Source organism: Dipodomys ordii, unplaced genomic scaffold (assembly GCF_000151885.1).
Source record: "Dipodomys ordii isolate 6190 unplaced genomic scaffold, Dord_2.0 Scaffold13, whole genome shotgun sequence".
NCBI classification, from domain to species: Eukaryota; Metazoa; Chordata; class Mammalia; order Rodentia; family Heteromyidae; genus Dipodomys; species Dipodomys ordii.
The window spans coordinates 8,749,662-8,777,317 of NW_012267229.1; the positions used below are offsets into that span (position 1 = coordinate 8,749,662).

Genomic DNA, 27,656 nt, shown 5'->3' on the forward strand with positions numbered 1-27,656 from the left:
GTGGTCGTGGAAGCCAGGCACTGATGGCTCATGCCTGTAATCCTAGCTACTCAGGAGGCTGAGATCTGAGCATCACGGTTCAAAGCCAACCCAGGCTAGGAAAGTCCATGAGACTCTTACCTCCAATTAACCACCAGAAAACCAGAAGTGGCACTGTAGCTCAAGTAATGGAGTACTAGCCTTGAGCTGAAGAGCTGAGGGACAGCGTCCAGGCCCAGAGTTCAAGCCCCACAACCAACAAAAAAGAAATGGTCATGGAGAAAGAAAAGATCCAGTGTGGGCCCTCAGAGAAGTTGAAACATCAGGAAGAGAACAGTGATTGGAGGCCACACTTTCCCTGGCAAGGAACAAGTCCCATTGCCTGAAAACCACTGTATAAATAGAACTCGGAACCCAGGGCTAGCATAATACTCAGCTCCCAGATCCTACTTCCTATCTTTAATTGCCAGGTAGTTCCTAAAGCATCTAACCCATCTGAAATAGCATGATTTTTATAGCCTCTTCCATTCATACAAAGGGAGGTGAACTGCTGGACATGGTCAGAAAGCACTGAGACCTGCTTTCAGGAACTACATCAAAGCATGTATTTGCAGCCAGGTGGGACTGAGACCTAGACCTTCTGAACCTTGCGACTCCTCCCTACAGGGAAGTACACTACTGCATGAGTCTCAAAGCATTGAGATCAGCAGGCAGAATGCTGATAATCCTTAGTTCTGCCCCAGCCAGTGCAGAATTCAGTGGCATGTATTCTCCAGCCTCTCTGAAGTATTCAGGTCACCCTAAGCTTTGGCTGAGTGCTGTTTGGGGGTTTGTAAACTCAGGTACATGTGAAGCAAGTGGGAACTTGCCCAGCTCAACAAGTACCCGGAAGCCAGAAATGGTTCCCAGTACACAAAGAAGGGAAACTTTTAAAGTGGAATTTCTATAGATTCTATAGGAGACTCCGGCCAATTTTCCTCAGTCCAAGAAATTCTGAGGAGGGCTGGGAAGGTGGCTCAGTGGTAGAGCACTTGCCTTGCATGCTCGAGGCCCTGGGTTTGATTCCTCAGCACCACATAAGCAAAAAGAAAAAAAAAAGCCGGAAGAAATTCTGAGGATCCGACTCAGTGTCCTAAATATATAAATGCTGCTTGAATAATGAATAATAACCCCAAAACAATGGTGAAAAATGGTACCTTAACTCTGCCCCTACATTGCTTTGCCTGAACACTGAGAACACAACTAAAAAGCAGGTGATTAAAATTTTCAACCATAGGTTGAGAATGTGGCTTAGTAGCAGAGTGCTTACCTAACATACATGAAACCCTGGGTTCAATTCCTCGGTACCACATAAAGAGAAAAAAACAGAAGTGGTGCTATGGCTCAAGTGGTAGAATGCTAGCCCCAAGCAAAAGCTCCCTGAGTTCAAGCTCCAGGACTGGCAAAAAAGAAGAAAAAATTTTCAACTATCCAGGTGGTGGTGGCTCATGCCTGTAATTCTGGTTACTCCAAAGACTGAGATCTAAGGATCATAATTCAAATCCAGCCCATGCAGAAAAGTACATGAAACTCTACATCCAATTAATCAGCAAAAATCCAGCCTGGAAATTATGGTTCAAGTGGTAAAGCACCAGTTATAAGTGAAAAAAACAAATGGGAAAATGAGTTCAAACCTCCATAGCAGCATGAAGGAAAGAAGGAAAGAAAAAGAAAGAAAGACAGGAAGAAAGAAAGAGAGAGAAAGAAAATTTCCAGCTAATGCAGAAAAATAAGGAATATTAAAAAACAAGGCAACATGACTCCTCTAAAACTCAGTATCTCCACAATAACAGGCAGTCATGACAATAAAGTGGATGGAATCTCAGACAAGGAATTCAACAAATGGTTATAAGGAAGCTAAGCATCAAAGTTTACTCCTATAATCCTAGCTACTTGGGAGCTGAAATTGTGAGGATCATAGTTCAAGGCCAGCCTGAGCAAAAAGCTCAGAAGATCCTATCTCAAAAAATTAAAAACTAGATGTAGTATGCATGCCTGTTAATCCAGCTATGTGGGAAGTGTAAGTATGAGGATCAGGACCTAGACCTATCCAAGCAAAAGCAAGACCCTGCTCAGTCTGGAGGTGTGGCTAAGTGGTAGAGTTCCTGCCTAATAAGTACAAGGTCCAGATTCTACTACACATACCCCAAAATGAAGAAAAATTCAATCAAGAAAAAAAGGAGATATGAATAAACACCTGAGTTAACTCTAAGATATTTCTAAAATGGAAAAAAAAAAGCCATGCAGAAACTCAAAGAAGATATAAAGATTTGAAAAGAATTCACTTAGAGGTCTTTCCAGTAGATTGGATCAAATTGAAGGCAAAAATACCAAGGCTTGAATACAAGGTATATGTATTAGAACATGCAAGTGACAATAAAGAAAAAAACAAGTACAAAGAACATGCAAAATCTCTGGGAAGCCATTGAAAGACCAAACTTATGAATCAGAGAGTAGGAAAAGGAAAAGAGGTGCAAGCTAAAACAAGGAGAAAATGTATTTGCTTAAAAGAAAATAGAATGGTTTCCCAAGTCTTGAGAAACAGATAATCATTCATGCACATGAGTCTTTTAGTACTAAATGCAGGAAAGGCCAGCATTAAATTTCCTCACTCCATATTATGGTTAAAATATTAGGCATGCAAAACAAGAAAAGAATATTTTTTATAATATTTTTATTGTGAAAATACTGTACAGAGGAGTTACAATTACATGGGCAAGATAATGAGTACATTTCTTATCAAGCATTGTAGCCTCCTCCTTTGTTTCCCCTTCCCATCCCTTCCCATTCTTCCCCCGCCCCCGCCCACCCAATCCTCCCTGCCCCACCCCCACGCATGAAAGTTGTAAAGTTCGTTTTTGACATAACAATTTGTACAAGAATATTGAAAGCTACTGGAAATAAGTACCAGGTGACATATAAATACAAACCCAACAAAATAGTAGCAGATTTCTAAATAGAAACTAAAAGGCAAGTAGCACATGAAATGATGCAATTCAATCCCTGAAAAAAAAAAAGTAAGTAACAATAACAGCCCAGATTATTGTTTCCAACAAAGCTATCCTGAAGAAAAACCTTCCATGACAAACAAAAACTGGAGTACCTCATTACCACTAAACCAGCACTGCAGAAGATACTTAAGGGGATTCTACAAATGGAGAAGAGGAAGATAAATGCAACCAGAAAAATAGTAGAAAGAATAAATCTCATTAGATAAGTAGATATGCAAATAAGGAATAATGAAGAATTAAATATTCACAAACCAAGAAAATGGTGGGAATTCCCTTCTACTTTGCAGTAATAACTCAAGAGTATAAATGGTCTCCAATCTCCAATCAAAATATATGAGGGAAGATTGAACCAAAAAAGCAAGACCTATTTGTTGCCTGCAATTAATGCACCTTGCTGACAAGAAATAAACATGGATTTAGATTAGCAGAACAACAACACACAAAAAAAATATTTACCACGCAAATGCACCCTGAAGCAAGCAAGACTGGCTGTGCTCATATCTGACAAAGAAAACTTCAAACTAAATCAGAAAGGACAAGAAAGGTCACTGTAATATTGACAAATCTATCATAAGGATATAGCAATCATAAACATATACACCAACCTTCAGTACACCCAATCTCATAGCATTCTTTGCATGGTGGATTAGAACTTCACTATATGAATGAGACATTATTCAATCCTTACCAGCTGGCAATCAGTATCATAAATACAAAGGATGTAGGAAAAAGTCTTTATATGTATTTTATGAGTTTATGGGAGGAAAATATGTATGTGAACAGTGCATATACATAAAAGGGCATATGCAAAGGGGAAACAGTATTAAATTCTGTTATTCCACAGCAGAAAACAGGTAAGATCTAAAACTGAAAAACCATAAATCAATGGGAAAAAATGAAAATGGTATAGTAGCCTATACCTATCATTTAGCCATGGTAGAAAACATAAAATAGTAGGATAAAAGTCCTGGGACAGGTCCAAGACAAAAATTGAAAACCTATCTGAAAATACTAGTGCCAAAAAGGGCTAGGAGTATGATTCAACTGTCACACACACACACACACACACCAGAAACCACATCATTCTACATGTACCAACGTAATAGATGTCATGACCTCTTTCCTCTGTGACCAAAAAGATCCTTGTTTAATTATGAAAAGCATTATTCCGTAAGATAACACATAAAAGAATTCTATCTGATCCAACTTTCTATCATCATTTCTGTTCTCTTTAGTTATATCTGTAGATATTTTAAGCAAGTATATACACACAGGAAATTACAATCTAGTGTTACATTCCCATTACTCCTTTCCCTGCCACTTTTTGACCTAGGGTTTCGAGGATATATCTCAAAAAAAAGTTTTTATATTTCTGAAAAATGTCAAGGAAATCCTTCTTGATTTGTTCAAAATTCCTAAGTAAAATGATTATTTTGTTCTGTAGACAAAGGGGCAAAGGAAAGGCTCCCGTTCTTGACATCTTAGCCTTTCCTTTGCCTCTTTGTCTACAGAACAAAATAATCATTTTATTTAGGGATTTTGCTCCACCGAGTATGGTACAAAGTAGGGGTAAGTTCATTGTGCCAGTTTCCTAAGTTTATTTGTGAGTGAATTTTTTTAGGAGACTCTCTTCTTCCATCTGACTGGTCCCTGACATACTTTTCCCTCTTTTCCTGCCATAATCTGCTTTACCTAACTCCCAGGTGGCTTCCTGACGTGGGTGGCCAAGGACTAGACTCATTTTCACTTAAAATGATTCATAGCTAATAATAACACAGGTCCTGACATCAGAGCCTCTCCCCTGCCCAGAGTTCACACCTTGGCTCACCACTTACTAACAAATGCCTTCAGCCAAGTTCCCTAACCAACTCTCACCAGAAAATAGGACCGGGGCTAGCAATTACCTCTAAAGGGTACCTTGAGAGTTAACTGAGAAAAATTCACATTAAGTGTTTAGAACTTAAGCTATCAACTCTCACCTCAGAACTGATCTTTATTGAGACTGCACATTAAATACCCACATCACCAGAAATAAGGGTCCCTCGTGGGGGGGAGGGGGGAATCTCTTTGCATCTCTTTAAAGCAGAAAGTTTATAGTTGGTCTCTTTCCTTAGCAATAGGTCCTGGAACATTTCCAGACACCTGCAAAGTGACCAAATTCTAGTTGTTAGGTTTGTGGAGACCTGGACGGAGTTAAGAGAAACATGACTCAGCAGAGCGACTCTCACACTGCCAAGTCAGAATGTCACCATGACCGAATCTCAGCAGGAAACAAAATCCAGGGTGCCTCTGGTTCAATGAATTCCAAGTCATTAAAACCCAGAGCAAAGGATTGGGATTTTAACACAATATGTTTAGAATGTTGGTTGCTAACATGAGCCAGCTGCTTACAGGGACCATAAATAGTTTTGCCATTTCTCAATTTCCATCTCTCACATTTTAAAATTAATAAATTATTATTGATCAAAACAAAGATGACATATGACAAGACATTAAGCAACTACACATGGCCTTTGAATGCATGCAACTCACTTAGTCATGGCTCTCAGAGGGTCAGTCTCTCAAGTTGACATTACACACATGTCCTATGAAAGTGAGTTGCAAACAAGCCAGTTAATGATAATAGTAGTAAGAATAATAATCATCTGGTCAAATAAATCTACTAGGGGTCACAAGGCGTTCGTAACTCATGACGGACTTCCCAAAGCTCCAGTGCCCTTTACTGTCTCTTAGGAGTAGAAAAAAACCAGCAAATGATTGAGCAGTGGCTGTACAATGAGAGAAGCTGAAGACTGACCATGCAGGCCAGAGGGTCGACGGGAGCCTCCACTCTTGGCCAGCACACCCTTCCCAAAGAGAAGGAGCTGCGGAAGAAGGAATAGAATGGCCATCCGGAATGATAGACTTGGGAAACTTTTAACCCAGAAGAATCCAGAGAGAGAGAGAGAGAGATCCTCCATTATCCCTTTTCACTTAACTTACAAGAAAATAATGCATTGGGAAGATCACAGAACTTCACTGGGATTGACAAAGGCAGAATCCAGAACAGACCCAGGATCCCCTTGATTCCAGCCATTTATTAAGCACCATCTACTGAAAAGAGAGAATAGAACCTGCCTTTGCAGGGTGGCTTATGCCTACAACCCTCCCTACTCAGTAGGCTGAATCCAGAGGACTGTAGTTCATAGCTAGCTAGGGTAGCAAAGCCCAAAAGACTCCATCTCCAAAATAACTAGCAAAAAAATGGGTCAGAGCTGTGGTTCAGGTGGTAGAGTGCCAGCCTGGCAAGTAAGTTGAGCAAGTACAGGCTGGGGAGAAGGAAGGAAGAAGAAGGAGGGGAGAAAGGGGGGTGGGGAGGAGGAGGAGGAAATAGCATCTATTTTCAAAGATGCTCTCACGTGGTTCAATGGGAAGGATCTAGGATGTAATGCATACTCACAAACTGATAAAGATGAAATTCTGGTGGAGAGTTTCATGCTAGCCTGGGTTCATAATGAGGTCCTGCCTCAAAAACAGAAAAGAAATAAATAAATTCTATCTGGTAAGTTATCATTTGAACAATTACAATGTCAAATCTCACATCTAAGGTACATATGACCATATAAGATGATGCTAAGTGAAATGAACCCCAAGATAGGGACACAAGAGGTTTTATCTTTCTTGCTGTTGTTTTTATGTATTTATAATGTACTATGTAATTTTTTTTGTTTCTTTTGTATGTTCTTCCCCCATGGTATAACCTCTGTTTTCACTGTATTTGATTCTGGTGTCCTGCATTTTGTTTATACAGTTTTCTAATCTGGGGAGGGGAAGGGAAATAACAAAAAGCTGAAATAAGGATACAGTTTGACCCATTGTACAAGACACTATGTTGAAAATGAACTTTACATCTTTGGGGTGGTGGGGTGGGGAGGAGTTGGGGAGGTGGGGTGGGAAGGGATGGCAGGGGAAAAACAAAGGAGGAGGTAATAATGCTCAATAGGAAATGTACTCATTACCTTACTCATGTAACAGTAACCCCTCTGTACAGTATCTTTCAATAAAAAATATATACTTAAAAAAACTCAAAGCTATTATTGACTCACAGAAAAATGCTATTTTATTAAGCTCTTGACTCTATCAATCCAAATTAAGCTCTTGAGTCTTTAGATACATTTATAGAACTTTTTCTTCAAAATTCCAATGGCTGTTGAAAGAGAAAGGTTTTAGGTCTGATTCGCCAAAACAAATATTAATGTGACCCGTCTGACCAAGAAGAGCATTCCAGAGCTGGTGCTTGCCATTTAAATGACTTTCCAGAGAGTTCTTTCTTGGAGGGGGAAAAAAATTAAACCTTCTTTTTATGGATCTTTTGGAGCAGATGTTTCATAGACTTTATGGTGTGGATATTTTCTTTCTTATTACCTTAGCAGGAAGATTAACTGGGGTTTGAATTCAAGGCTTTACTCTTGATAAGCAGGTACTATACCGTTTGAACCATGCCTCCAGTCCTTTTTTGTTTCATTATTTTTTTTGGTCGGTTGTGGGGCCTGAGTTCTGGGCTGGGCGCTGTCCCTGAGCTCTTCAGCTCAAGGCTAATGCTCTACCACTTGAACCACAGCGCCACTTCTGGCTTTTTCTGCTTCTGTGGTGCTGAGGTATCAAACCCAGGGCCTCATACATGTAAGGAAAGCGCTCTACCACTGAGCCACTTTCCCAGCCCTGGTTTCATTATTTTTGAGATAAGGTCTTACTTTTTCCTTGGGAGGCTTGAACCATGATTTTCCTAATTATGTTTCTTGGCTGAGATAATGATCTGTATGTACTTTCAGGATCACTTTTTATTGATTGACATGGAATCTTATCATGGGCTGGCCTCAAATTGTGATCCTCAGATTTCAGCCTCCTGAGTAGCTAGAATAACAAGCATGAGCCATTTCATCCAGCTTAAATTTTCAATTGATGAGTAAAATTATACAGCTTCATGGAGTACAATTATACATAATTACAGCACATGATAATTATGTTTAATTACTCTGACTTAATCATTACACAAGTGCACAATGTATAATTATTAAATCAGGCTAATTAGCATAATATACATGTTAATAATTTACCACATATTCATGTAGGAACCTAATTCCTCTTTTCTAGTGGTATATAAAATATATAACAGATTGTGAATTATAATCACCCAAATATGTTGTTTGAAGTTATTCTTCTTACCTTTTTTTATCTTTTTTTTTTTTTTTTGGTCATGGGACTTGAACTCTGGGCCTTAGTGTTGTCCCTCAGCTCTTCAGCTCAAGGCGAGTACTCTATCACTTGAGCCACAGCACCACTTCTGGTTTTCTGGTGGTTTATTAGAGATAAGAGTCTCACAGACTTTCCTGCCCCGGCTGGCTTTGAACCACAATTCTCAGATCTCAGCCTCCTGAGTAGCTAGGATTACAGGCGTGAGCCACCAGCACCCCACTAACCTGTGTTTTCTTGTTACCCATTATCCACCCTCTCTATTCCCGTCCTTGCTACCATTGCCACCCTTCGCAATCACAGCCCCTGACCTCTACCCCAGACGCAGCTACAGAAGCTTCAATGGAAGCCACCACGGCCTCCTAAGCCTGAGCCCGGCCACCTCTGGATCCTCCGGCAATCACAGAACTCCGCTCTGTGCTCCTGACATCAATTTGTTTTCATTTCCTCATCTCTAAACTGGGCTTATTCATAGATTCAGTAAATCACATGAGGATTAAGGCATTCATTGTGCTATTGTGAAAAAGCAGAGACTTTCTATACATTTCTTCCAAGGAAGTTTAGTAGTCTTAAAATTTCAGCACACATGATTTTGCATAGAAGCCCTGTGAGTTTCATTTTGTTGTAAAGGAACTCAGTCACAAGAAACAGAGAAGTCATATTCTGAGAAGTCGAATTGGGAGTCTTTATGGGAGAGCCAGAGTCTGAGGGTGGATTCTTGTCACAAAGCCCTGCAGCCCTATGAATACACTTAACAGTGTTAGAACACTGAGCCATGAGAACAGGAGAGGAAAGAAAAAGCAGAGAAACAAGACCAACAAACCAGATCAACTCCAACAGAGAGCTGAAGTGGCATGCCTTGGTGACCAAAGGAGAGCCAGGAGACACAAGACAGGAGGCATGGCATAATGGCACCTGAGCTGGTCTAGGCCTAAATAGGGTTAGGGTCAGGATCAGGGGACAGGGTCACAGGAAACTCAAGAGTCTCATGAGTTCAAGGCACAGGACTGACAGGACCAGTAACCTATCACCCAAGTCTCTGCCCCTGCCTCTAGGAATTCAGGCATGCTGATCACCTGGGAGTGTAACTTCCCTACCTCTACCATGAAGACAAGATGGTACTGGTTAAACCCAATTCCCTATCATCCATCACGTGGCCAAGATGGTGGCAGTTAGAGCCAGTATCCTTATTTCAATTTCCCTCTACTTCTGTGCAAGAATTGCTGCTTCACTGTGATTTCTGTAATCTAGGCAACTCACTCTATTGATCTTTACAATGCATCAGGCAAAGTTGTCCAACTAGCGTTGTGAGATGTCTGAGGAACGCCTCAAGAAGCCGATACGGCCTTCCTCTCCGTGATTGCCTGTCTTCTGCCAGGCTCAACTAATGTTAGCCACTCTATGAGTCTATCTGTGTCCCTCTTACCTCCAATGCTCAGTTTTACACCATTGATCACCTGCAAAGCTGAGCGATGGAAAAGCCTCCAGTCCACATGGCCTCTGTTCAAGGGGCTTCTCCATCCAATCCTTTTCTCCAGCCACTGATCTGTCCAGAGGAGTTTCCCTTCCCTTGCTGATAGAATTCCAATGTCTCCCTATTGCCCTAAGAGAGAGAAAAGGAGGAGCTTCCCACTGCACCCTGTCAGGGTTCTGCCCACCCCAACCAGCTGCCAGCCACACGCCAAAACTGCCAGACAGCCTCACAGTGCCAACAGTGCCAGGACACTGCGGGTCAACTACCTCCTCTTCCCATGACATTGCTTGGGCCCTTCCTTCATCACACTGTCCTCTACCCTTCAAGACTCAGTGTATGTCCTATCCCTTAGTCCCAGATAGAGAACCTGCAGTTAATACACTGTGCAACATGTGACTTGTTCTGGGTCCAAGGACTTCACAAAGCTCTGAGATTGGCCCCACAATAGCTAACTATCCCCTGGCTGGCTGGTACATGTAAGGTACTTCACATACATGAATTTGTTTAATCTTCCCAGCAATTCTATGATGTGAAACTGTGCCCATTTTATGGATGATAAAACTAAGGTAAGGAAGGAGTAACTGGAGCAAGAACCCTCAGCTATCTGTGACGGAGGCAAGGTTCTAATCTAAATCCATCGAGAGTTGTTTGCTCTCTCCTCCACATCTAGTTGTTTTCAAAAAAAAAAAAAAAGCCTTGATACTGGTAAGATGCCAAAATTGTATAGTATTCTGAAAAAGATGTATTGTTCCAGAAAAAAAAAAGAGCAATAGCTCAAACCTAAGGAAATCCAGCTGAGCATGGGTGACCCCAGCCTGTAATGGTAGCTTCTCAAAGAAGCTGAGATCTGAGAATCACAAAAGTCCGTAAAACTCTCATCTCCAACTAACCACCCAAAAAAAGCCAGGAGTAGAGCTGTGGCTCAAGTGGTAGAGCACTAGCTTTGAGCACAATAGCTCAGGGACAGTGCCGCAAGAACAGCAGCGCACGTGCACACACACACACACACACACACACACACACACACACCATTAAGGAAATCCAAATAAATGACAGACTTTAATTAATAAGTGTTCCATATTGGTTCATTAGTTGTGATAAGTGTAAGGTAAGATGTTAACAGTAAGGAAAAATGGGTGTGCTGTACATTACACTAACTCTGTACTATCTTAGAAACTTTTCTGTGATTCTAAAACTATTCTAAAAATTGCAAGTTTATTAAAAAAAAAAACACTATTCTATGCCAAGCTGGTAATGACAGAATTTCCATTAAGAGCTTCATTCCTTTGGCTTAAGATTGTAACTCCTAATTTGATTGAATCAAGGCTTCAATGTATTCAATAAACTAAATTAGGCTGAATTTTTCTATATATGGTCTAGTTGAATATTTAAGCTTTTTATTCATATTTGTTGGGTTTCAGCTCTGGGTGTACATTTCTTCATGGAAATGTTTTTCATGGAAAAAATTTTTAAGGAGAAGCAAAAGGAGAGAGACATAATGTATGATCGTTTTAAAATATGTGGGGCTAGGGATGTGGCTCAGTGAATGATCACTTGCTGATTGTGTGTGAGGTCCTGGGTTCAAACCCCAGCCCCACAAAATAGAAATTAATAATTAAATGCATCCACACATATTTTTGACACTTTCCTATAAGAGGTGCACATTAATTTTCCTCTCCTTGACTATGACCTCTGTCTTGGATCGTCCACTCTCAAAGGAGTTGGCTGCCATGTTGTAAGGACACTCGAGCCTCCTACGAAGCATGCCAGAGGGTAAGGACTGAGGCCTTCTACCTACAGCCATGTGCGTACAACATCATTTAAGTGAGCTTCTGGTCCCAGGTGAGCGGTCAGATGAGTGCAGCCCCACCCGACATTTTGACCTCTTGAGAGACTGAGAGCTAACAAGCATCCAGAAAAGCCATTTCCAAAGTCTTGACCCACAGAAGCTACATAAGCTGCTGTGTGAGTAATTTTTTTTGTCTTTATGGGCAACTCTTCAATCCACCAGCACCCTACTCCTTCCACAAGGAGAACTGTCTTTCTCTAACCCTTGATCTCAATTTGGGAACTCTTCACTTCCTCTAGTTTTTGGTCAGTGTGTTCCATTTCCGGTTGCTGCTGTCACAAATTATCACAAACTCAATGAGTTCGCACACAAAGTTATCACCTTACAGTTCTGGAGGTCGGACATCCAAAATGGTATCCTTGGGGCTAAAATGAAGGTGCTGGCAAGGCTATTTCTACCTGGAGGCCCCAGAAATCATGTTTTCTTGACTTTTCAAGTTTCTAGAGGATGCCTACATTCCTTTGAGTGTGGCCCCTCCCATCTTCAAAGCCAGCGTCACTCCCGCCTCTGCTTCTATGGCCACATCATCATCATCATCATCCCTGACAATAGCTTCCAGTTCTCTTGCCTCCTTCTCTAATTAGTTGTACAAAAAAAAAAAGAAAAAGGGTTTGGAGGCTCAAGCTCGCCGCTGCGGTCGGAGGTCACGGCGATCAGCTCCCAGGTCGAAGAAGGAAGATGGCGGTGGAATCGCGCGTTACCCAGGAGGAAATCAAGAAGGAGCCTGAGAAGCCAATCGATTGTGAGAAGACTTGCCCGCTGCTGCTGCTGCTGCTGCAGGTGTTCACCACCGCATGGATGAGTTCTCCCGCGGAAATGTGCCGTCCAGCGAGCTCCAGATCTACACCTGGATGGATGCAACCTTGAAAGAACTGACTAGTAAAAGAAGTCAGAAGCTAGAAAGAAGGGTACACACTTCAATTTTGCAATTGTTTTTATGGATCTTAAAAGACCTGGCTATCGAGTGAAGGAGATTGGCAGCACCATGTCTGGCAGACAGGGGACAGACGACCCCATGACACTTCAGTCTTAGAAGTTCCAGATAGGCGATTATTTAGACATGGCCATTACCCCTCTCAACCGAGCACTGCCTCCTTCAGGTCGGATGAGACCTTACTAAATCCTATTTCCTTTCTCGAATTTATTTTTCAGCCACTTATGTAAAATAATATACTTAGATACTTCTTCCTCCCCTGATTTTTGCCATTAAGCCTTTAAATTCTGAAAATTTTTAACACATCTATTTAGGAGTTAGATTTGGATGTACTATAGTATCTTATTAGAAAGTCCACGTTTCAAGCCCTTCTGTAAAATATGAAGAAAAGTGCTCTTAGCATTCCGTGTGAAACTGTATTGTGAAATATATGTGTGCAATAAAAAAGGGTTTGTTTTGACATGTCCATATTTATACACAATGTACCTTGATCAGATACAACTCTTCCATCACCACCCCCCCAAACCCCCTCCAAACCAATCTCCAGGAATCAAGTTCCATTTTCACACTTATAAAGTATTTTGACCATATATACCCTCCCTTCACCCTCCCCCTGACCACTAGTACCTCCATCCCAAACAGGACCTGCTTTACACTTCCTGTCATTTATTTTTCAAGCGTAAGGTAATGGTTCAAAGGAGTTTCACCATGGTATTTCACACATGCATACACAATACTTCAATACCATTGACTACTTACTCTTACTTTCCCCTCCCACATTCAACAGCTTTCAGTGAGTTTAATTTACTATCTTCATTCACAGATGCAATTTAGTAGCGTTCAACTCCAGCACTCTCTTTTTTCTGCCACCCCCCCCCACTTTGGATTCCCTCTAACAGTCTCATGATTACAAATATGTTTCATGTATACATATGTATGTATGCATGTGTATACGGTCCCAGGTGTGTTCATATATATCTTTTAGGTCTTGCATCAAGTGGTGCCTTGCTGCCTAGCAAGCATGAGGCCCTGAATTCAAGTCCCACTACAGCCAAGGAAAAGAAAATGGAAACTCATTATAAAGTTAGCCTATTTGTGTGTTCAATTTAAAGAACCTTTGTGGAGGAGTGTTGAGCCTTAAGTCTGGGTAATAGGATTAACAAATGTGGCAATGGTGACATCTAGTGGCAACCCTTGATAAAGCACCTTCCCAATATTACCAAGAAAACTGCAGAGAAGGCCATATTCATTATTTATTAAACATTTACTGTTGACGAATACCAAGTCAGGTCAGAGATGGCATCCACCCTGTTTTCTCCTCTAGATCCATCCCTCGGAGTGAGTATCTTCATCACATGCACCTCAGCCAAGCCCCACATACAAGTAAAGAAAATGATTCTGGCTGCTTTGCTCTAAGACAAAATACATAAAATGCTAGGATCTAGGAAAGAAATAGTAAAGAAAGAATATGGTCCGTACCACCAAGCTTGGACATGCTGATGGTAGAAACCATAGACTGTTTAACCGGAGAGCCCCACGCACACTTGGTTCCTCTCTAGGAACCACCTGAATTCTTCTGCTTCCTTTTTGGAAGAGATCTCAAATGAGCCCCTCCTGACAATTGTTCCTGAGAACACATGACAAAGCCCATGAGGTCAGGGACCATAGCTCATTTACAGCTTTATCTGCTGCATCTAGAACAGTATCGAGTGATTAGAAAACACTCAATAAATGGTGATTGATTGTTCAACCCTAGGAATATTGCTTGACAGGTGGCAAGTACTCTCATGTGGTGTTTAGAATAGGTGGTATAGCTGATGCGTAATGGTGGAGATGGGCTCGTGGTGGGTGGGTGGGTAGGTAAATGGTTAGGTAGAGAGGTGGGTGCATGGATGGGCACAGTGGTGCCCATCCATGAGTGCGCAAATGAATAGTGAACAGGAGTGAATGGATAATAAGGTTGATATATGCGTAGGTGGATGATTTATAAGATTGAGGGTTAGGGGGTTGTAGCACAGTGGTAGAGTTCTTGTTTAACATGGACAAGGTCCTGGGTTCAATCTGGGAAAAAAAATCATTTGGTTAGATCACTATGGAATTAAGACAAACTAAGTCTAGGTATTGGAAAGGTCATCTCCAGGCCTCCATAATTGGTGCTATCCAGGAGCTTGCTAGAATACAGATTCTCAGGTGGCAACCCAGATCTACTGCAGCAAAATGTGTATTTTCACAAGATCCTCAGCCACTTCAGACACATCACAGTTCAAATAGCCTTGCACTAAGGTATGTGGATATAATGTACTATAAATATAATATAAATGTAAATATATAATTAGCATAATTATGTATTTATAATATCCAATTCTTTATAGCCTACAATTATTTATACCATATAATTATTTGTAACATATAATTATTTACAATAAATCAAATAATCATACAATTTTATAAACTAAAGAAGATAAACATTCACATTACCATTGTTACATTTTCAGTTGCTTGCCATACATCCACCCTAATTTCACTTATATGCCCAAAGCAACAGCCTGGCAGACCTCTTGAGACATTCCAAATATTTCGTACCAGACAATGCTTGATAACAATCAATGGGAATCTTAAAGAGCTCTAGCATATTGTGGAAAGAATATTAATGAGCACAATCTCTGACAAGAAAATTGGTAATCATATCAAAACACGATCTTTGACCAAGTCCAATTACCTGTAAGAATTTATCTTAAGGAAGTGATTAAGCGCATAGACAAAGACTTAGCACAGACAAGAAAAAGGAATTAACTTTTCAATGGATTAAAGATTCAGTGGAGTAAAATAAATTACATATATTCAAACAATACAAAACTTAGCAAGAAAATCAGGTATTGATTTTAAAAAACAATACTTATCACCAGCCAGTAGGTTGATCAAGCAAGATTCATGCATTACACTACAATTAAAAAACAAAACAAACATGAAAAAAAAACTCTATTTGTTTCTTATGAGAGTAGAGAAGGTATGCCTATTTTCTTTGCCTGAACGAAAATCAGAGCAAGTTCATGGGGCATTGGCGTCCTCTTCTATATGAAAAGTACTACAGATGCTCCTGGTCATTGAAAAGAAAATCCAAACTTAGTGCTAAATAGTCCAGCTCTATATATTAATTAACATGCCAATCTTCATTCAAAGTTCAGCTTTCTGCTCCTCCTTCACTTGTTGTTACCACAGCCTGCAGGGCTAGCTCTTAAAGGAAAGGTAGGAATTAACCCTGAAGAATGGAGAGAGAGGAGTCCAGATGGAAGGAACAATCTAAAGAAGGATTCTATGAGATAATGCATGCAAAGGACTATGCAGTGTGTCTGGGGTATAAAAAGAGCCTAAAAAAGGCTGGAGGCATGGTTCAGCAGTAGAGCACCTGCCTGGAGGCCTGAATCCAACCAGTACTGCCAGAGGAAAGAAAGAAAAAGGCAAAAAAAAAGGAAGAAAAAGAGGAAAGAAGGGACAGAGGGAAGGAAGGAAGAAAGGAAGGAAGGAAGGAAGGGAGGGAGGGAGGGAGAAAGGGAGGAAGGGAGGAAGGGAGGGAGGGAGGGAGGGAGAGAGAGAGAAAGGGAAAGAGGGAGAGAGGGAGAGAGGGAAGGGCTGTGTTGTGCCTACATGTATCTGAATGAATCCTGGGTAACAGGCCTTCTGGGCAATTTGAGTAATTTAAGTTCTGGCCTCTAAACTGGGATAAAAGCATAAAGATTTCCACATATATTAACGAGGACATTCATGGTGGATATCTTTTTTTTTTAATGGCCTGAACTCTGGGCCTGGGCACAGTCCCTCAGCTTTTCAGCTCAAGGCTACTGCTCTACCACTTGAGCCACAGTGCCACTTCCAGCTTTTTCTGTTTATGTGGTGCTGAGGAATTGAACCCAGGGCCTCATGCATGCAAGGCAAGCGCTCTACCACTGAGCCACCTTCCCAGCCCTGGATATCAAAGTGAGATAAGCAAAGTGCAGAACCATGTGTTCAGAATACTATCACTTGCTTAAGAAGCAAAAATAGTCTACACACGGAGATTGTCTCTAGAAAGTTCCAGAGACTCTGGTAACTACTATTCCCAGGGAAAGGAACTTTCCCTGGGAAAGGCATGACAGGTAGAGTGAATTATAACTGTATACATATGGATATTTTTTGGTTGTTGTTTGGGGCTTGAACTCTAGGCCTGGGCACTAACCCTCAGCTCTTCAGCTCAAGGCTAGTACTCTACCACTTGTGCCACAGCGCTACTTCCAGCATTTTCTGCTTATGTGGTGCTGGGGAATCGACCCAGGGCCTAATGCATGCGAGGCAAGTGTTCTACCACTGAGCCACCTTCCCAGCCCCTAACTTGGGTATCTTTTGATGGAGATGGGTGAAATGTCATGAGGAGGGAGGGAGGGGAGAAGGGAGAGGGGCACACCTTGTTTTCCGCTCTTCTCATTCCATTGGTGGCTCCAGCATGGCTTCTAGGAAAGCCTTTTTACTCTTCTCTGCTGCTCCTTGATCATCTTTGCCCAAAGCCTGTAGAAACATCCAAGACACACCCTGTCCACTGCAACTAGGCGAACATTTTAGAACTTGCCTAGGCATAGAAAGTGCTGGTTTATCCACCCAGCTGGGAAGCATAAAGTAGCTATAATAAGCACATTCTATTTCTTCTCGAGGAACAAAACACATTCTTTCCCAAGAAACTAGAGGTTCCTGTGCCTTCAAAGACGAGGCTTTACCAATGAGGAGTTCCACAAGAGAGGAGAGAGAGCTATCAATAACCCAGATTAAAATTAATATGTCTCTGCTTACCATGTGAAGTGTTATAGAAACCAGAGAAACTGTCATTGAATAAATATCTAATGAAGTAAAAATTACATTCTCTGCCAACATGCACACAGCTGTGGTTTCGTGCAAATTACATTGTATGTGTCTTATTCCATTTCGTACTCAATTGGGAGACTTTTAGCATATGTATGAGCTCAAGGCTTAATGGAGAAATGTATGTTGCATTCGTTTTGTCAAATAAAACCATTCATCAACAAGTTAAACTACCTCTTTATTCTTTCAAGCAGCTTTCTTGTTCTATCTAAATTATAGCATATATAGAATTGTTTTTTAACTTCGATGGCTCAGCTCAGGGAAGGGGAGGCGCTGGAGGAAGCAAGTTATGTGTGATTGGCAAATGAAAGTAGCTGGGATGGTTCTCGAAGGGCCTTTGCTTGTTTGGTTCTCAGATGTGCTTGATGAATAGAGGGTATGGCCACACTTCTCATCCAGTCCAGCCCACTGGTATTCCACATGGCAATGTAGTCACAGCTTTCCCTAATGAAGGTACTAACAACACACCCGCAGTTCCTCAGCATCTAGATGACGGGTAATAGATAGGATTGCAATATTTGTTTCAGGAACATGAAAAATTTTGATGTCAAGACTAACAATGTCTCTCTTTCTCTCTCTCTCTCTCTCTCTATACACACACACACACACACACACACACACACACACACACACACACCTTTTGCTAACCTGAAATATAGGTACTAATTTAAAAAAAAAAAAACTTGAAGCCAGGTAGCTCACATCTGTAATTCTAGCTACTCGGGAGGCTAAGATCTGAGGATTGAGGTTCAAAGCCAACCAGGACAAAAAAAGTCCATGAGACTCTTACCTATAATTAACCACCAAAAAGCTGTGGTTCAAGTGGTAGAACACCAGCCTTGAGTGAAAAAGCTAAAGGAGACCTGGACATTGGTGGCTCACGCCTGTAATCCTAGCTACTCTGAAGGCTGAGAACTGAGGATTGTGGTTCAAAGCCAGCTCAGGCAGAAAAAAGACTCTTATCACCTGTAAACCACTCAAAAGCCAGTAGTAGAGCTACAGCTCAAGTGGTAGAGTACTAGCCTTGAGCAAAAAAGGGACATTGCCCAGGCCCTGAGTTCAAGCTCCCAGACCAGCATTTAAAATGTTAAGGGAAAGCATGAAGGCCTGAGTTCAGGACTAGCACACACGTGTGCACATACACACACACAGAGTGAGAGCTAGAGAGAGAGAGAGAGAGACCTTGACTGGGAATGTAGCTCAGTGGTAGAGCACTTGCCTGGGTTGAATTACCAACACCGAAAGCAAACAAACTAAAATTTAAAGCAGTTTCTGAGAAACTACAGCGTCCATGGGTATCCACCAAAATCTTATCCAAAATTTCATACTCTCACAAATTCAGCTTCCTTCCTGAAGCCTAGTGCCCTGCCCTGAGCAGTCTGCACAGATGCCCAGAGCAGACACCGGGCTCCTAGGCTCCTTCCTTGCATACTTCAGCGTGAAGATGAAGTCTGGGCCTGCTTCATCCAAGTGTTTCCATAACTATTCAGTATCTAGCAAATAGAGTGGCTGGGTAGTTAAATCTATTGCTTATTAGTATGTCTGCATTAGGGCTAGGAATATGGCTGAGTGGTAGAGGGCTTGCCTTGCATGCATGAGCCCTGGGTTCAGTTCCTCAGTACCACATACACAGAAAAAGCCAGAAGTGGTGCTGTGACTCAAGTGGTAGAATGCTAGCCTTGAGCAAAAGAAGCTCAGGAACAGCGCCCAGACCCTGAGTTCAAGCCGCAAGACTGCAAAAAAAAAAAAAAAAAAGAGTTTTTGCACTAATTAAATAACATATCCAGAATGATGGCCCTGCTTGGGTTTTAGTTTGGGAGATTTTGTTTATGTTGTTTTGGTGAGTTTTTGGTTTGGTGTGTGAAGGATCTTGGCTGTGTAATCAGGCTGGTCTCAAACTTGTGGTAGTCTTCCTACCTCTCTGCCTCCAGAATTCTGGAATGATCAGTGTACACCTCCACACTTGGGTCTCTGCTTATTTATAAGCGAGAAAAAAAGTGAAGGTGTGTGTGTATGTGTGTGTGTGTGTGCATGCATGCATGTGTATATGAAATGAAATATATGTATATATACTTTTTTTTGTCAGTCGTGGGGCTTGAACTCTGGGCTTGAGTGCTGTCCCTCAGCTCTTCAGCTCAAGGCTAGCGCTCTACCACTTGAGCCACAGCGCCACTTAGGTTTTCTAGTGATTTATTGGAGCTAAAGAGTTTCACGGACTTTCCTGCCCGGGCTGGCTTTGAACCGAGATCCTCAGATCTCAGCCTCCCGAGTAGCTAGGATTACAGGTGTGAGCCATCGGTGCCCAGCATGAAATGAAATATTTTTATTTTTGCCTCTACTGGCCTGGTCACTGTCCCCAAGCTTTTTCACTCAAAGTTGGCACTCTATCACTTGAGCCATACTTCCACTGCCAGCTTTTGGGTGTTTAGTTGGAGATAAGAGTCTCTGACACAGCCAGACGCTGGTGGTTCATGCCTGTAATCCTAGCTACTCGGGAGGTCGAGATCTGAGGATCGCGGTTCAAAGCCAGCCTGGGCAGGAAAGACCGTGAGACTCTTATCTCCAATAAAACCACTAGAAAACTGGAAGTGGCACTGTGGCCCAAGCAGTAGAGTGCTTGCCTTGAACTGAAGAGCACAGGGACAGCGCCCAAGCCCAGAGTTCAAGCCCCACGACTGACAAAAAAAAATAAAAAAGAGTCTCTGACATTTCTGCTCTTTCTGGCTTCAAACCATGATCCTCAGATCTGAGCCTCATGAGTAGCTAAGATTACAGGCATGAGCCATGACACTCAGCTGTGTATGAAACATTATTTCACTTAGTGACACAGCTCTCAAACACCTAAACCATCTCCCACTTTAGTCCATAAAGGTCCCTAATTTAATGATAATATTCAACTGAGCTTTTTAAACACTTTTTGTGGTTGTTATTAGTTGTAGGGCTTGAACTCAGGGCCTGGGCACTGTCCCTGAGCTTCTGTGCTCCAGGCTAGCACTCTACCACTTTGAACCACAGTGTCACTTCCAGTTTTCTGGTGGTTAATTGGTAATAAAAGTCTCATAGACTTTCCTGCCCAGGCTGACTTTGAACTGTGACCCTCAGATCTAGGACTCCTGAGTGGCACCGGCACCCAGCAAATTAATTTTTAATATGTTTTTACAGTGCTGGTGGTAGGTGAGCCACTCCCTAGCCCTTTAAATTTACAACACATTCAAATCTAAACAATTTCTGAACATGGTAATGTCCAAGCAAATAGATATTCGACTTCCAAATGTTACCTTTGCATTAAAGTTTAACTCACTTGCTGGGCACCAATGACTCCTACCTGTAATCCTAGCTACACAGGAGGCTGAGCTCTGAGGATCACAGTTCAACAGCCAACTCAAAGCAGGGAGTCCATGAGACTCTAATCTCCAATTAACCCAGAAGTGGCTCAAGTGGTAGAGTGCCAGCTTTGAAATAAAAGATAAAAAAATAAAAATCTCAGGGCAGTGCCCAGGCCCTTAGTTCAGTACTGGCACCGAAAAAGATGATGATGATGATAGCAATAATAAATAAAATAATAACTCACTTCACTGAAGTCTGCATTACACTACATAAAATTCCAGGAACGGTGGATACTCCATCCTACCGACCCATTTTCCAGATGAAGAAGTGAGATTCCTGTTTTGCCTTCCCTTTCCCAGCCCCAACCAGGCATCCGGCCACCATTTAGCACAACAGCCTGGTAGGGGAGAAGGGAAGAGAGGCTGGGACAGGTTGTGTAAATCTCCAAGTCACCCGCCCTTGCTGAAGAGCCCAGTACTCTGGAAATCCATTGAACTGGGGGAGTGACCGGCCAGACAGGCTGGTGAACGCGAGGTGAACCAGCCTCAGGGCGCGGCCCAGACTGTTGGCAACGGTGCACAGCACTTGGGGTGGCACGGTGGGGGGAGGGGGTCCTCCACGTTGGACGTCTCCCTCCTCCCTTCCTGGGGCTTTACTTGGCGCTTACTCACACATGAATCGCTTCTGTCTCTCCCACCTGGCTGAGATCACAGGTTGCCGGGTGGCAAGGAGAAAAGCAGACAGGGGTTCCAGCCAGGAAGTGGAGTCTCTCTTGGGGCGCCTTGGGGCGCGCTGGGGCTGTGGGCGATGAGTGTCCCTCCTCCACCCTCCACCTCCTCCAGCCCAGAGGCTACTTCTTTTTCTTCCTCCCCCTCCCCGCCCCGGCCTGCAGCCTGCGCCGCGCCTCCCTTCCCACGCAGCAAGACCAAGCAGGCCCGGGGCTGGGCGTGCCCTCGCCTGCCTGCCTGCCTGCCTGCCCCGGCGGGCGCGCGCTGGCCTCCCCGGGTCTGGCTGCCAGGGGCGGAGACCGTGCACCCGGGCTGAGCTTCGTCATCGCTCACTGTGATACCAGAAACGGTATTCGAGGTTATCGAGACCGAAATCGGTCGCAGGCCGACCCAACTCCCCCACCCCACTGTCGGTGGGAGATCTGTGCGCCCATACACACACCCAACACACCCAACACACACACAACACAACACACACACAACACACACACACACCTGGATTGGATCGGCCCCGGGTGTCCACGGCCTGGAGCTTCCAAGTGTCCACGTGCCCCTCTGCAAAGAAAAGGACTCCACCTGCCCGGTGTAGGAAAGGAGGTGGGTACTTGGACTGGGGATGGGGATGGAGAGGGGGTCCGGCCAGCCGGGAGAGGGGTACCGCACACCACGTCCCCACACTTTCTGCAGCCTTTTGCAATGCAATCGCAGTTGATATGGGAAATAATCTCTCCGGTGTTGTCTACCTTCTCTCACCCGGCCAAAAATTTAAAAAACTAAGTAAGTTGGGTTTCCCTTCCAGCCGGCCAGTACCTTTTCTGTCCACCTAACAACCTCCCCAAGGCCCTGGCGACTCTGGCTAAAACCAAACGGAGCAGCTGCGATCTCGGATCCCAAGCACCCTGCCACCTTGCAGGGGGGAGCCTTGGGGGGTATTTCTCCCACCTTCCCCTCCCTCCTCTCTTTCTGGAACTTCCCGGGAAGGAAGCTGGCTGCTTATTAGGCTCAACTCTTCTTGTTTTGGTCTCCCTAAGTGTGTTTTCCCCCCAGCTGAAGTTTGCTGTTTCTCTTCAACAAGTAACAGCTTGCTGGGGAGGAAAAGTTCGCCCCAGCGCAGGCACAGAATGATAGGAAAGAATGTGATATCTGGTTTGGGGTGGAATTTTATTGTAAGAGAATCATTGTCAGTTTCCTACAGAAGTGTTTTGATGTCTGGGATTAGGTAAGGAGAGGACCTCCTGTCTGGTAACCCATGATACAATCAACAAAGGAGTCATCTTAAAAGAAAGGTTGCTTAGGCCTTTATTTACATACAAAATATTCTGGGGGGGGGGGGGAATGACATCTCAGATGATCTTAGAGATCTTAAAGTTCTTCAAAAACAAGCTCAGAGATGTAACTATGAAGGGAATATAGTAATATATTGTAATATATTATGTTATATATAATAATTTTTAAAAAGTGCTGTTAGAAATGATTTGCGTGATTTGCGTGGATAGAAGCTACAGAGTTTCACTGGTGTGGTTTTTGAACAGTGCTTTTATATTGGTCTTGCAAAATTAGCCAAGCGATTTCCCAAAGTGCTGGATACATTTGGAGTAAGAAAGACATAGATTAATGTCTCAGCTCCACCATCAAACTGTGGCAAGTAACCTGACCTTCCAGAGCCTCAGTTTCCTCATTTGTAAGTGGAGAGGAAGGAGACGGTAAAGGAGCTAAGAGGACAGGAAATGCAGAGAACAGCACCTAGAAATCACCAATGGCAATCTGTTAGGAAGCTGTGCAAGTGGCCACCCTGCAGGATCTGTCCAATTATTAAAAAAAAAAAAAAAGCAGAAGGAGATACTTCTGAACACTTGAATTTGGTTCAGTCACATTAAATCTATCCCAAAGGGTTCACGGCCATCAACTTATAGATTAGCATTGATCAGTTTATCTATTTAGTGTATTTGAGATTCTCTGACTGCTTTCAAATGTGCAGTTTCAAAAGAACACCAACCTGGTATGACACGGGTATTTCAGTTCTTAACTATTACAAAATAATGTTCCTGGTCAGGTATGGTGGGCATGCTTGTATTCCCAGCTACTTGGGAAGCAAAGGTAGGAGGATCTCCATCCAAGAACAACTGGGCAAAAGTATAAGACCCTGTCAATAAAGAGAAGGAAGGAAGGGTGGGAGGGAGGAAGGCAGGGAAGGAGGAAGGAAGGCAGGGAGGGAGGGAGGACGGGAGGGAAGGAGGGAAGGAGGGAGGGGAGAAAAAAGTTTTAATTAAAAGCAAAATGTCTGGGGTGCACGGCTCAAGTGGTGGAGCTCATGAAAGTCTGAGTTCACCCCTCCCCCCCACCCAATAACACCAAAAAACAATGTCCCTCAGGGGTTATCATAATACCACTTTGGTCATGATTTACTGGATTGAAGGCACCTGAACTCTGGAGCGTATTTTTTTCCCTTGGCTGTTATGATTCAGTGTGAGTCACCATAGCTCCTAGCACCGGGAGTCAGCTGGAAACAGAGTCACTGAGTACAGCGCACAGCCCTCTTGAAGAGAATCTTCAAGATACCCACAGTTAGGGCAGAACACACTGCCTTCCTTAGTGCAGGCCTTTGTGAAAAACATAGGCTCCTCATAAGCCACCTGAGTATAAGGGAAAGATCCGTGTGGTCATCTGAATGGTTTTTATTTTAAATCTTTCAAACAGCCTAGATCAGTAATATTGTTTTCTGTTTCAAAGAAAATACATCTCAAGTTCTTTTTAAGTTCTGGTAAGTTTTGGCTTCTAGTGTTCCTATAACCACTTCCCCCCTCTCCCTCCAAAAAGAAGCATGTCAGTTTGGCTACAGCCATTTTTCTCTGTGGCTCCTCCAGTAAGTAGACAAATAGAGGTTTGAAGTTCCCACCCCCATCTGTACTTTGAAGACTTAAGTTTTCTAGGTCTGTCTTACCCTGGCTTGTTTTTTGTTTTGTGTTTCTTTAACTTGGTTGTGCTTGAGTTTGAGCCCAGAGCCTCGAATTTCCTAGGCAGGAACTCTGCCCCTTGAGCCACATTTCCACTTCCAGATTTTTTGCTGGTTAATTGGAGATAAGAGTCTTTCGGCTTTGTCTGCCCAAGTTGGTTCTAAACCTCAAGCCTCTGATCTCAGCCTCCTGAGTAGTGAAGATTATAGGCATGAGCCACCAGCTCCTGGATAAAATCAACTTTGTTGAGGTATGATTTACATATAACAAAATTCACTGAACTATGTATATTTAAAATCTGTGCGTTTTTATTATACACAAGACATATCTCCATAAAGTTGATCATTTTAATGTATCATGGAACACTCTCAGTATTTACTGCCTCTGGTTCGAATAATTCAAAGAAGACCAGAAAAGGCCAGTAGAAAGGGAAAGTGAATGTGGGTGTGCCTGAAAGATAAAGGACATTTACAGTCAAGTGGTCTTGGATGTGTGGCACTGAATGGAAAGATAAAATACACACATTTACAGGGTTTGAGACGAGTTTTACAAGGCTTTTTGTCTTTATCATTAAGCTTCCTGAATTTGATACCTGGGCACCAGGAATCTGGCAAGAGTTTGTTGGAAGAAGAAACTTAAAATGAAAAATAAAAACAAAAGTATGCTTGTCCTTCAGGATCTACTGACCCAGTCGGTTGCATCCCAACCCCAAAAGAGGCCTTCCCTCGCTATAATGCTAGCATCCGGTGACTTGGCCTCTGCTTCCTGGGAGCTCGTGGTCCGAGTGGACCACCCAAATGAAGAGGAACAGACTGACATCACACTGAGAGTGTCCGGAGACCTGCACATCGGGGGAGTGATGCTCAAGTTGGTGGACCAGATCAGTGAGTTACTGCTTCTGAGTGGCTGCTGTGTGTATGTAGCCCTCTGGTATATCACTGCTACCTGGCTAGCGAAGGCTGCCTGAGCATTCACATGTTTCTGGCCACTCAGAGAGTGTGCTTGTCCTTCCCCTACACCCCACCCCCCAGGTCTTCTCAGAAAGAGAAAGGAGAATGGAAGGGCCTAGAGCCTTTTGTGTCTGTGTGTACATGCCCACATACACACGTCTGTTTCTGTACTAGGGCTTGAACTCAAAGCTTGGGTGCCATTCCTTGAGCTTTCTGCTCAAGACTGGTTGCTCTGCCTCTTGAGCCACACTACCATTTCTGGCATTTTGCTGGTTACTTGGAGATAAGAATCTCAAAGGCTTTTCTGCCCCAGTTAGCTCTGAAACACAATCCTTAGATCTCAGCTTCCTGAATAGCTGGGATTATAGGACCATCACCCAGCTAAGAGCTTGAAACTACACTGAACAACATTTGTCAAAACATGATTCTTGAACAAGGCATGGTGGTATATATATATCAATGATCACAGGACTGCGGAGACCGAGGCAGGAGAATCCTGAGTTCAAAGCCAGCCTGGGCTGGGCTGCTTCTTGTCTCAAAAAAGAAAAAGAAAGGCAACACGGAGTCTTTGGTGGCATACTAAATCTCCCAAGTATGTATGTACATACGAAGCTGTATTTCCACATGACCCAGTCCACCAATAACATGCCACATGATTTCAGGTGATGAGGAATTAAACTACTGTGGTCATGCTGCCACAATTTATTTTCAGCTCTGACAAATAGTAGAATATGTAACAATTGTCTTTTTTTTGGGGGGGGGTCAGTCATGGGGCTTGAACTCTGGGCCTGGGTGCTGTCCCTCAGCTCTTCAGCTCAAGGCTGGCACTCTACTACTTGAGCCACAGCGCCACTTCCAGTTTCCTGGTGGTTTATTGGGGATAAGGGTTTCGTGGCCTTTCCTGTCTGGGCGGGCTTTGAACCAAGATTCTCAGACCTCAGTCTCCTGAGTAGCTACAGGGGTGAGCCACCAGCATTGGGCTAACAATTGTCTGGCAAACATTTCAGTTGTGGATTTCATTAGTCCATTTTATTAGTCTAGCCAAACAGGGTGACTACTGTTAACGCTTGGTTGTTCAGTGCTAGTAATCTTCTGCTAATGCATTTTAGTTGATGCCTTTTTTAATTTTTATAGTTATTGTAAAGGTGATATACTGAACAGTTACAGTTACATAAGTCAGGTAAAGAGTACATTGCTTTTTGGACAAAGTCACTCCTCCCCCTCACTCTCTCCCGGCTAACGCTTTATTTATTTATTTGTTTTCCAGTCCTGGGGCTCAAACTCTGGATGTCCCTGAGCACCCTTTTTGCTCGAGGCTAGGGCTCTACCACTTAGTCACAGTGCCACTTCCAGCTTACCCCAGGGTTAAGATAAGAGATTAGAGATAAGAGTCTCACAGGCTTTCCTTCCCCCAGCTGGCTACAAACCACCATCCTCAGATCTCAGCCTCCTGAGTAGCTAGGGTTACAGGTGTGAGCCACTGGGGCTGCCCAGCTCTGCTAATGCATTTTATAACATAGAAATGTTCCTGAGAAGACAGCTATCATATGATCATGTGCTACTGCCCGTTTCTAAGCAAAGAGAAGTCTGCAGGTCATACTCTTCACAGTCAGAAGTCACCATGATGGACTCCACATTTAAGGGTGCATTGTTTTCTCTGTATTTCTTTTAACTTTTATTTAAGACCTGGGATATGGCTTTGCATTTTTACAGAGATAAAAATCTGTTTTACAAGTCTTTCTGCAGTGTGATTTGCATACAGAAAAGTGTACTGATCTCAAGGGTCCGGTTCAATGAGTTGTGGGTCATGTAATCATCACGAAGATCAAGAAATTGTTCCCCTTCCCAAGCCCCACCCAGTCACAGTGAGCCCAAGGGCGAACACTCTCCTGCCCTCTAACGCCAGTGGCTTGGTTCTGGACTTCTTGCAAATGGAATTGTACAGGATACACTCTTACACATCTGCTTTCTTTCACTCAACATGATATATGAGATATTTACTCAGATTCTTTTTTTTTTTTTTTGCTTATGTGGTGCTGAGGAATCGAACCCAGTGCCTCATGCATGCAAGGCAAGCGCTCTATCACTGAGCCACCTTCCCAGTCCCTTACCCAGATTCTTGTACATCGTTTGGAATCATTTCATCTTATAGCTGTATAATATTTTTTTTGCATGACTCTGATGTAATATATCCATTGATGGAATTCTGAGTCATCTCCATCTTCAGATCCCATAGATGTGAGCATATACAATTATTGTCTTTCTGTGGACATTCCTGCTGGGTATTTTTGT

General features: G+C 42.9%; 1 protein-coding gene and 1 long non-coding RNA gene across 4 annotated transcripts in view; one reads left to right on the forward strand and one right to left on the reverse strand.

Annotated features, from left to right (window-relative positions):
- Positions 1-14,060: 14,060 nt before the first annotated feature.
- LOC105981743 lies at positions 14,061-22,036 on the reverse strand. 3 transcript variants are annotated; one of them, XR_001174840.1, is made up of 5 exons: positions 21,956-22,036; positions 21,404-21,530; positions 16,957-17,057; positions 16,164-16,233; positions 14,061-14,579 (listed from the first exon to the last, which is right to left on the reverse strand). It is a non-coding gene; the product is annotated as an uncharacterized LOC105981743 (long non-coding RNA). The 3 variants fall into 3 exon arrangements; XR_001174839.1 differs by lacking the exon at positions 21,956-22,036 and having other exon boundaries at positions 21,404-21,670; XR_001174841.1 differs by lacking the exons at positions 14,061-14,579; positions 21,956-22,036 and adding an exon at positions 14,591-15,752 and having other exon boundaries at positions 21,404-21,670.
- Fermt1 (fermitin family member 1) overlaps positions 22,001-27,656 on the forward strand; it is a 41,444-nt gene continuing 35,788 nt past the window's right edge. The window contains exons 1-2 of the mRNA XM_013011045.1: positions 22,001-22,057; positions 25,091-25,298. Of these exons, the coding sequence (XP_012866499.1) occupies positions 25,148-25,298 (151 nt within the window). The 5' untranslated portion in view covers positions 22,001-22,057; positions 25,091-25,147. The remainder of the gene's footprint in view (positions 22,058-25,090; positions 25,299-27,656) is intronic.